The 11,131-nt window shown below is 59.1% G+C and overlaps 1 protein-coding gene across 1 annotated transcript; it reads left to right on the top strand.

Annotated features, from left to right (window-relative positions):
* The first annotated feature begins 539 nt into the window (after window positions 1–539).
* On the top strand, window positions 540–7,574 carry ZBTB39 (zinc finger and BTB domain containing 39). Its single transcript, XM_075901828.2, has 2 exons — window positions 540–660; window positions 4,129–7,574. Exon 2 carries the CDS (start codon window positions 4,226–4,228, stop codon window positions 6,353–6,355), a length of 2,130 nt encoding a protein of 709 aa, XP_075757943.2. The 5' UTR covers window positions 540–660; window positions 4,129–4,225; the 3' UTR covers window positions 6,356–7,574.
* The last annotated feature ends 3,557 nt before the right edge of the window (window positions 7,575–11,131 follow it).

Below are 11,131 nucleotides of genomic sequence, written 5' to 3'. Positions count from 1 at the left end.
AGAAAGACCAAGCGGCTAGGCCCAGAGGGAGATATCAGCAAGAGAACTCCAGGCTGGGGGTGGTGCCAGGCCCTGTTTCTCCTCCTGGGCCTCTTGCTCTTGTCCCGCTCCTCCTCAGGCAGTGAGGGGCCCGGCCTGCACCATGGGGCCGGAGGGGGACTGGTGCAAAAGGCAGCGACAGCTGGATCTCCCCGATGCTGCAGGCTCGTTACCCCAATGGAGCCCCCCGAGGGCGTCCGGCTCTGCCCCCGCTTGCGCTTTCCCCGTGGCCCCACCGCCCCCCCTCCACCGCCCCGGCAGTGACCCCATCTTGCTCTGTGGTAGGGGGGTACCGGGGTCACCCTCCTCTTGGGCGACCCCGCCCTACGGCCCCCAGCCCCCCCCAGCCCCCTGCCCCCTCCTTCCTCACTGCCCCCCCCACCTCTCACCAGGCCCCATCCCCCCTCCTGCCCCTCCCTCCTCACTCAGCTCTACCCCCCCCCCCGCTGCAGTTCCCCGCCGGGCCGGGGGCGGCGCTGGGCCGGGGGCGCGGGGCGGCGCGCGGGGCCGGATGGAGCCTCTTGCCGGGCCCGGCGCGGCCGCCTCCTCGGCGGGGCCGGAGCGGGGGGGGCCGGAGCCTTTGTGTGGAGCCGAGCGGGGATGGTGCCCGGAGCCGGCCGGGTAAGGGGGGGGGGGGCCGGGCCCCGCCCCCACGGGACCCCCCCCGCCCCGGGACCCCCCTCCGGGCCCCGCCCCCACGGGACCCCCCCGCCCCGGGACCCCCCTCCGGGCCCCGCCCCCACGGGACCCCCCCCCCGCCCCGGGACCCCCCTCCGGGCCCCGCCCCCACGGGACCCCCCCCCCCCCCCCCCGAGCCCCGCCCCCACCCCCCCTCCGAGCCCCGCCCCCACGGGACCCCCCCCCGACCCCCCCCGCTCCGCCCCCACCCCCCCGCCCCGGGACCCCCCCCCCCGCCCCCACTGGGCCCTCCCCGCCTCGCCCCCCCCCCCCCGGCACCAGCCCCCATCCTTCTGCCCCCACCCCAGCGCCCCCCTCGGCATGGGACACATCCAGGATCTCTGCTCCCTCCCCAAATGGGGGCCCCCCGCTCCCCCCCCATCCTCAGGAACCTCCCTTCTGCCCCTTTCCTGAGCGGGGGACCTACCTCGCCCCAGCCGCTTGCTTGCCGGGGGGGGGGCCCATTCCCCTCCCCCCGTGCACAGGGACCCCCCCCACTCCTGCGCCCTACTGCTTTCCCTCTGCTCGCCACCCTGCCCCGTCCACCGTACAGAGCCCCTAGCCCCGCACCCTCCAAATTCCCCCCCCAAAGAGCCCCCTCCCCCCCCCCCGTCTGCCTCCAGCTGGGCTGCCCCATTCCCCTGCTGTGTCCCTTCCCACCCTTTCATCCACCCCCCAGACAGACATGTACCCCAAGCTGGAGAGCCCGGCTGACTCATCCACTCTTCCCCTACTCCCCCTCTTCCCACCTTGGGTGATACACGGCAGCCCCCCCTTCATGTTTTCCCCCTCTCTCCCCAGCTGTTCCCCCCCTGAGGACTCCATCCTCTCTTCTGGCCTCTGGAGAATTCGGTGTCTAGCAGAGGGAAGAAAGGGATGTAGTAAACACTGGCACTACACCCAGCCTGAGGCTGTGCCTGTGCTAAGTAGGCAGAGCCGCTGCTAATGGAGTGACCAACCGCCCTTACATTCAGGGTAGCATTGCTGCTTTAACATCCACACACAACAGCCCCCTTTACCTGCCACTCTACTTGGATCTTCCTCTTCTCTTGTTTGGTGTCCTGGGAAATTGGAGAAGGGGCTGGCGGGGCTGAGGTTCAAAGCACGCTGCTACTGTGCAGACGTGCTGATGTGGAGTAGTCTGTCTGATTTGAAAACTGCCCCAAGACTCATAAACAAAAAGGGGGTCCAGGCTGCGTTGAAGGGACCTAGCTGGATCTTGCAGGGATGGCTATCGCAGTCTTAGGTAACGACGGTCCAGAAAGATGGCAGATGGGGCAGTGGTAGGCTGTGCTGTGGAGAAAAACGTGGCCGATGCCGGTGAGAACAGAGAAATAATTCAAAGTGATTTAGAGAGATTAGAACTAGAGCAGTGGTTCTCAAAGTGCGATCTCCGGACCACTAGTGGTCCACGGCCCTCTCCCAAGTGGTCCATGGTTCGAGCTCAGCCCCGGACCCAAAAAAAGTTCCCTGCCACAAATAAAACACCAAAACCTTTTTTGTCGGACATAAATTAATATTTTACTTTGATTTAAAATGAAGTTTGATAAACTAACACGAGAAAGTTAAAATGCTTCATCTGTTTAATCATTTATATGAAACCATTCTCCCTCGCTGCTGCACTAGCAAAATGGCTCAGGCATAATGATGTAATTAACGGTCACTTTCCATTAGCAACTGATGATACTCAGAAAGATTTGCATTGAGCCAGGTGGTCTACGGGCCACAAAGTTTGAGAACCACTGAACTAGAGGCAAGGCGTGAAGTGAGATCCAGCCTGGCAAACAAAAGTACCCATGATGGAGCAGCGGGAGGAAGATCTGAAAATATTCAGTGGCAGGAGGAGTCTGCAGAGCCAGTGAAACTCTAAGCTCGTGCGCTTCTTCGAGTTGCAGACATTTATTTTTCAGTCTGTTTTGCTGCAAAATCCTAAACTAGATTCACTCATGAACCGCTGAGACTAACTGCAGCACTAGCCTCTTCTGGGCTGCCACTGCATATGCTTTTAATTTCCCCCAACTCTGGTGGTGACGTGGGAATTGTCCGGAGGTATTTTGGATCTCAATGACTCAAGAAAAGTAGCGATTCCTTCAGCGGTGTCTGCGTACAGGAGTTGACCTGGTCTGTCTGATAGAGAGCTAGATTGTGTGTAGTCAGGGCATTAGAAATAATGGTGAGTCTAGCCTCTGTGCCATGCAAGAGGGGATGAAGAAATCCTTAACCCTCCACTTCTTTATCCATCAGCGTCGTTATACCTGCTAAATTGTGCAGAAGCAAACTCGGGCTCATCCTGCCACGTAATGTGGAACGAACCATTCCCACTTTGCAAGTGCTACAGCATCATAGCTGCCGGGCTGTTGTTGCCCATCTGTATGCTTCCTAGGGCAATAGAAGGGGGTTTTCCATTGCTGTGAGGAGTCCACTTCTCCCAGAGGCAGAATTCTTGATGGCTCTCAGAGGTGTGAGTTTTTCACCCCCCTGAGCACTAGAGATGTGAACGGGTAACTGGTTACCTGGTAAGCATCGCCCTTAATGGGTGACACTTACCGGGTAACAGTTGACTGTTACCCCAGGAGAAGCCCCCCATCCATGGCCCACCACAGGTTCCAAGCGGGGCCATAAGTGGCAGTAGGGGGACGGAGGAGCTGACGGCCACCATCCCGGGCTGAAAGCAGCGGCTGGCCGGGGAGAGGAGGGGGGGGGCGCTGCCACATCTGGCCCCTGTGATGCTGTCGATTCCCAGCCTTCATGGGCTGGGAGCCGGCAGCCCAGTGCGAAGCCAGAAGCAGCCAGGCTGGAGCAGCCTCTGCTGCGGTGCGGGGGCCGCTGCCCACCCCCGTTTAATCAGTGAACTGGTGAAACTTACCGTTGAACCAGTTAACTAACTAAACGGGATTTTACATCCTTCCCGAGCACATCACCTGTGTCAACCCAACTTGAAAGTCTGGACCAGGTTTCAGATGTAACTGTGGTGAGGACGGGATACAAAGCTGACCGGAATGGAATCCCAGATATTCAGGGATGGATGGGGCCTCGAGGACCTCCCCCCCATGCCAAGGCAGGATTAAGGATACCACAACCCTTCCTGGCACGTTTGTCTAACTTGGTCTTAAAAACCTAAAGAATTCGATGTAAGTACAGAATTCAGCAGGTCTGGAGCGCTGCCCTAATAGTCCTTACGCCAAATTCCACGCCCCCGTTTAGGAGAGTCGCAAGAATGCAGTTGCTTCTCTCTGTCATTTCGTTTGTGACACCCCCCTCCCCCACCTCTCTGTGTATTTTGAACGGGTAATTAGAGAGACAGTCTCCACTAATGGAGCCACCTCGTTCCCTGGTTGCAAGCGTGGGGACGTTTCACCCCAAAGCAGCGACGAGTCTGAAGTGCAAACTCTCGCGTTTTCCTCTTTCTAGAGCCCCTCGCCCTGCCAGCCCCTGAAAGCGAAGCACCCGGCGAACGAATGAACGAGAAGCCAACCCGGCCGGAGGGACCTTTTGAGCACCTGCGAAGATGGGCATGAGGATCAAACTCCACAGCACCGATCACCCCAACAACCTGCTGAAGGAACTCAACAAGTGCAGGCTGTCGGAAACCATGTGCGACGTCACCATCGTAGTGGGGAGCCGCTCCTTTGCCGCCCACAAAGCCGTGCTGGCCTGCGCGGCGGGCTACTTCCAGAACCTCTTCCTGAACACGGGGCTGGATGCCGCCCGGACCTACGTGGTGGACTTCATCACGCCGACCAACTTCGAGAAGATCCTGAGCTTCGTCTACACCTCGGAGCTCTTCACGGACCTCATCAACGTGGGCGTCATCTACGAGGTGGCGGAGAAGCTGGGTATGGAGGATCTGCTCAGGGCCTGCCACTCCACCTTCCCCGACTTGGAGAGCTCAGCCATCACCAAGCAGCCCTCTGGAGCGGGAGACGGCCGGTCAGGCTGTCTGGGCAGCACGGCAACAGAACCAAACCATTCCCTGGGCGAACTCCGGAGCAGTGTGGAGCACTTTGGCCCCGAGCGGAATTGCATCTTGCAAGGGGAAGTGGCAGAGGACTATAAAGAGGATGACAGGTTGGGTGAAGCCGGCCATAACCTGCCCTTGATGCATCCGCCGCCTCCAAAGACGGAAGAGCAAGAACTGACAGGGCAGTTTGCTTCGGCCGGCAATGCCATGTCTCAGCCCGGCCTGGGCAACGTCAACCTGGCTGTTCCAACCACGGCAAGTGCCTGCCAGCCCTATAAGATCCAGAGCAACGGGGACTACAGCAAAACCAGCTTTTTCCCGGCTGACGCCTCGCTGGACATCTCTACCGGGAGCAATTCCTGCCCCAGCAACAGCGACCATTCCAAAGACCAGGGCTTCGGGCAGATGGAGGAGCTGCAGCTGGAGGATCTAGGGGCGGACGAGCTGCACTTCGAAGACGCCGGCGAGGAGCTGGGCCCGGTGGAGGAGGTCATTGAGCTGAGTGATGACAGCGAAGAGGAGCTGGCCTTTGAGAACGATGGCCAGGAGAGCAAGGCCATGCCGTGCCAGGTCTGCCGGAAGGTTCTGGAACCCAACATCCAGCTGATCCGCCAGCACGCCAGGGACCATGTGGACTTGCTCACTGGCAACTGCAAGGTCTGCGAGACCCACTTCCAGGACCGGAATTCCCGGGTCACCCATGTCCTGTCCCACATCGGGATCTTCCTCTTCTCCTGCGATATGTGCGAGACCAAATTCTTCACCCAGTGGCAACTCACCCTCCACCGGAGAGAGGGGGTGTTCGACAACAACGTCGTCGTCCACCCCAGCGACCCGCTGCCCGGCAAGATCAACCTCTTTGGGGGGGTCCCTGGCTCGGAGCTGGTCTGCACCGCCTGCGGGAAGCCACTGGCCAAAGATTTCCACACCGTCCGGGGACACATCCTCGACCACGTGAACTTGAAAGGCCAAATGTGCAGCGTGTGCGACCAGCGGCACCTCAGCCTCTGCAGCCTGATGTGGCACACCCTCTCCCACCTGGGTATCTCCATCTTCTCCTGCTCCATCTGCGCCAGCAGCTTCGTGGACCGGCATCTGCTGGAGAAGCACATGGCCGTCCATCAGAACATGGAAGAGACCGTCTTCCGCTGCCATTTCTGCGGCCAGAGCTTCAAGCTGGAGGCGGCTTACCGCTACCACATCAGCCAGCACAAATGTGGCGGCAGCCTGGACGTTGTGCGGCCCAGCTTCGGAGACCGGCTCCAGCAGCAAGCCCTCCAAAAGAGGAAGCTGCCGGAGGAATTCCTGAGCGAGGACCCCGCGCTGCAGAACCAGCCAGGGAACAGCAAGTACAGCTGCAAGGTCTGTGGGAAGAGGTTTGCCCACACGAGTGAGTTCAACTACCACCGAAGAATCCACACCGGAGAAAAGCCTTATCAGTGCAAAGTGTGTCACAAATTCTTCCGCGGCCGCTCCACCATCAAATGCCACCTGAAGACACACTCGGGAGCCCTCATGTACCGATGCACGGTGTGCGGGCACTACAGCTCCACCTTAAACCTCATGAGCAAACATATAGGTGTCCACAAAGGCAGCCTGCCACCCGATTTCACCATCGAGCAGACGTTTATGTACATAATTCATTCCAAAGACGCGGAGAAAACCACGGACAGCTGATTGGGCGGCGCTGTGTTGGGGGCGGGGCAGCAAACGTTAATTGCAAAGTAGCTACTTTGGGGGAGGGGGTTCGTTTTAACGGTCAGACATCGTGGATGGAATTCTCCTTTTTTTGGCCTTGCCTAGCGATTTTTTCTGTCCGCGTCCTGTACGTTAACAGCACGTGAGCTGAACCAAGAAACCTATTTTCTTTGCTTACCTCCAGGCCTCTTAGAGGCCGCTGAGTTCCGTGGACTGGCACGTCTTGCCAGGTTTGGGTCTCATACGTAGACAGCTCTCGCCACCGAGCAGGTTAACCCTCGGTGGGCCTCCTGTGGCTTTGAGATCACATATAGATTTATGCTGCTAGGATCCTAGCACCCTCAGAGAGGAGCAGAATCAAGACAGGAAGATGGTGGACACCAAGGCCACGTCTTCACTCCTGGGAAGATCAACACCGCCACAATTGATCTTCCGGAGTTTGATTTAGTGGGTCTAGTTAAGACCCACCAAATCGAACTCAGAGGGCACCCTTGGAGCAGCTCTTGTGAGGAGTAAGGGACACCGACAGGAACGTTTGCTCCTGTCGGGCTCCCGCTGTGGAGATGGCGGGGAAACTCGAATGAAGGTACGGCGACTCCGGCTACGTAATTAACATAGCTGGAGCTGCGTATCTCGAGTCGAACGTCCCCTCTAGTGTAAGCCTGGCCAAAGAGACTAGCTGGTTTTATTTTAGGCACCGCTGGGGCTGTGCTGCTCCTGACAGGAGCTAAGCAGAGTCAGGCCTTAGCGGGTGAGGGGCGGTTGGCAGGCAGCAAGGGGAGCTCCAGGAATTCAGCTCGGTGCCAGAAAGAGGGAGCAACGTGACTTCTAGCTGCCCATCTGAGCCAAAGCCGCAGTTACTGGTTAACACCCATCCCCTTCCCCCCCATACGCTCCCTCCTATCTCTTCTGAAGTTTGCAAGTCCCATTTGGGAGCTGAGGAAATGAAGGAGTAATAGGAGAATAGGGGGTTGAGCTTCGTCTCACCGTGAGCCAGGATAGATTGTCAAGGGGAGGAATCACTGGGCCAGGGGAGGTACGTAGCAAATGCTGGCAGAGACACAGCTTTCCCCCTTGTCCCCCCGCACCCCATGCCGAAGAGCAACGTTCCTCTGACTGCAGGAGCCCGTTCCGACAGCTGGGGGTCTGGCTCTGTAACTCGGCCGCCTCCCCGAGTCAGTAGTGGGGGGGAGGGGAAGAGCATCGGGCGTCCCTGTGGGACTGGCGCTAGGCCACGTGCAAAGCCTCTGGCGTGAGCGTGAAAAGAAACCGTTGCCTTAACTCCTGGAAAAATGTCTTTGCAGGAGGAACATTCTTTGCTCTGCAGGGTTTTCCCCGCCCCTCCCCCCCCCCCCGCCCGGTACCAGAACGGCCACCGGGGGAATATGGCTGCTTTTCACATGTACCCGCTGAGGGGGGAGAGGCGGCTTTTCTAGCGTTGCTGCCCTGAGGCGGGGAGTGGAAAGGCCCAGGTGTGGCAGACAAGGCCGCCTGGAGGAGAGCCGTCCCTTGGTGACTCAAACTACCTCACAAGCTGGAAGTGCTCAGGGCTCGGCGCCCCAGCGAGCTTTGGACAGGCCCCTGCACTTCCATACACGCACGCTGTCACCGGACGAAACACTCGGACAGCCTCCCCCCCCGCCCCGCCCCGGGAGCTGATCTCTGCCACATTGCAGCCAGGAGGGGACAAGCTCACCTGAGCTTCGCCCGAGGTAGCACACTACAAATAGCTGTCTGGCCGTTGCAGCGCTAGCTGTCCCCCCTCCCCTCCCTCCTGGAGCCTCCTGAGTCCAAGCCCGCTGCCCCCCAGGTCAGAGCCTGGCTGGCTAGCCAGAATCACCGCTAGTGCCGCAACATCCACGCTCCTATTTAGCACACCTGCCCGAGCAATGCTAGCGGGAGTCGGTGTGCCTGGGCTGAGAGGCTGGGTCTGGACACCCTCAACGGGGGTGTTCCTGGGTTCTCACCCCACTGCTGACACTAACTTCACTGTGGCCTTGGGCAAGTCGCTGCACCGCTCTGCCTCAGTTTCCCCATCTGTAAAATGGGGGCAGTAATACTTGTGGTACCTACCTACCTCCCTGGAGCGTGGTGACGATGAACTAATTAGTGTCTGTATAGCGTGTTGACGATGAAGAGCACTTATGAGTATTATGTAGCATCCTAGGGAAATGACCCCCCCCCCATGTTCCCTTTTGACACCCCTCCCCACCCTATGCCCTGGATTTAAATAACAGCCCAGTGGCGTTACCTTTCTCCGTGCTCTGCTCTCTGTTCCTGAGTCCAGTGGAAAACCCACTAGTTACAAAGGGTAACGGGGGGACTGCAGGGGGCGAGGGCATTAGGAGTTACTTGTGCCCCAAAAGGAGGTTTGCGGGAGGGGCGTGATGACTTGGGGCACAAGGAAGGCAGGAACATGAGGTGCGAGGGGGCGAGGGCCTTGGGAGTTCATTGTGGCGTGAGCCCCTTGCTCGTCCCCTGTTGTTTAGTGTCAGGAGTGGAGCCAGTGCTGCCAGTTGGATTTTGTGGGCCGGGGGGGATTGCAGAGGGGCACGTCCCTGGCCACAGGTGGCAGCACCCACGGAATCCCTCCTCGCCTGCCGCCGATCGTTGCGGTATCGGTGCCGTGGCGGCCCGTCCTCAGGGCCCAGGAGTGCCAGGGATGGAGATGGAGCCCTGAACGCATCCTTCAGCGTTCCTTCTGAGCCATGCCAGGGCTCGCACGGGGAGCCAGCGCCACCGCCCTCCCAGAAGGCTACCCTGCCCAGAGCCTGAGGAGCCCAGCTGACCTCTGCCCCGACGTGCGTTCTAGTACCAGTGCCCCTGCCAAAGAAAAGCCAGGGGTGGCGAGCCCATCGGCTGAGCTTTGCACACCCCGGTCTGTGAAATGGTAACAAAGGGGTGCTCTGTAGGCAGACAGCCCTGGATGGCTGCAAACTCGGCCCTTCCTGGAAGGTGTTTAAAAGAGGAGTGACAGAAAGCTAGTTCAGCGTTAAATCTGCCCCAACTTTGTGAGCGCCGGGCAGACGTGGCAAATGGAGCAGGTTAGCCGGTGATGGTCGTAGAGCGGCGTCGGACACCTTTCCCTCCCCCGTCTGGCGCGGGATAGGTGGGCTGCAGGCCTGAGCCTGTTTGGGAGTTCCTCCAAAGGGCGTAAGGAGGCGAAAAGGCTGGGGGGCAGGTAGCTAGCCAGGCATCATTCTGACGCCTCCCAGAAGCCGAGGTCACAGTTCGGCAGACCCAAAGCAAAGCTGTGAAGCGAAAGCTTTTCTGGCACAACAAAAGGGAGAGACACGCTTGGGCCCTGAAACACTAACGGGCCAGCAGCGCCCTGCTCCAGACTAGGGGACAGGGAAGGCAGGCACCTGCCCCCCTTTTCTTTGCTCCTGTCTGTGGCGACGTCTGCAAGTCCCCTGCTCTGTGTCTGTGGCTCTTCCCTAGGTTTGAATGACCCGCTTGCGCTCTCCATCAGAACCAGTGGGGGGCAAACTACGGCCCCTCAGGCGTCTCTGTGTAGCCCGCCGGACATTTGGTTTTCCTACGGGTGTCACTAAAGTGACGGGAGGTGCTGGCTGATTGCACCTGTGATGGACTGGGAGAGTCAGGCGCTCCCTCTGCGTCTAGGCACCCCGGCCTTTTAGTGCTATCCTGGGAGACCCTCTTGGTGACGACAGTCTTGCGGGCCACTGAGATGGAGGGCCACCTGCTAGCCCGGGTTGCCCATCGCTGGTCAAACCCGTCAGGGTACGTCTACACTACAGGATAAGGTCGAAATAAGCTACGTGGTGTCAGCTACGTTCATTGTGTGGCTGAAGTCGAAGTATCTTAATTTGGCTTTTGACAGTGTCCACGCTGCGGGAAGGCGAAGAGAGAACATTCTCCCTTCGACTTCCCTTACTCCTCGTGGAAGCGGGGCCACCGGCATCGACCAGAGCGCCCCTCTCAGGTCGAATTTGCCAGACCCGCTCATTCGAACCCTGGGAGATCGACAGCGGCAGCTTCGATCTCTGTCGTGTAGATGTCCCCTCAGAGATCAGCAGCCGCAAAGCGTTATCTGCGGGCAAATGGGAAAGTTCTGATAGGCAAACGGCTGCCACGAGTTTCCTCCTTTCACGTTTCCTCCTTGAATTTTCCAAATCGGAGAGGCCAAAACCTGAGCTGTTCCTCCCAGCCGGGGTATCTAGGCCTCGTCCTGTGCAGCCCTTCACCCTCCCTCAGTATGTCAGACCCAAACTCCATGGGAGTCAGGCAGCCGCTTTGGTGAGCTTTGGACCAAGTCCCTAACCCCAGCCACAACGACGAATCTGCAGCAGGGTCCGGGGTCTTCTCTTACTTGGTGCCCCCATCTTTAACATTCCATTTTCTTCCCGCCCTTTGCAACGGGGCTGCTGTGGGGCCAGGCCAGCCAGGTTAGGAAGTCAAGTGGTATTCGAGAGCCATGTTGCTTTGCGAATCCGGCAGGCGGGATTAATTGGAGTTCAGAGATGGAAGGATTCTCTCTCCCGCTTCCATCCGAGAACCAGAGCAGGCTGCTCTGATCCCTGGCACTAGAGTCCCAAACCCAGCTCTCCCACGCCAAGCATGTCCTGCTGATTCCCCAGGCTCATTCCCAGTGCTGGTTTTTGGCTCACTGCACCCTGGCTCTGTTTCTAAAGCAAAACACATAATGGGGAAAGGAAACAATATTTTCTGGTAGACCAAATGGGGCTGGAAGGGAAGGGCCGGGTTCTTTTCCCAGCTTTCCCACTGGTGCGG

Source organism: Pelodiscus sinensis, chromosome 31 (assembly GCF_052426305.1).
Source record: "Pelodiscus sinensis isolate ZL-2025 chromosome 31, ASM5242630v1, whole genome shotgun sequence".
Taxonomy (NCBI): Eukaryota; Metazoa; Chordata; order Testudines; family Trionychidae; genus Pelodiscus; species Pelodiscus sinensis.
Note: the sequence above shows the minus strand (reverse complement) of the source record. Positions and strands in the feature narration are given on the sequence as shown.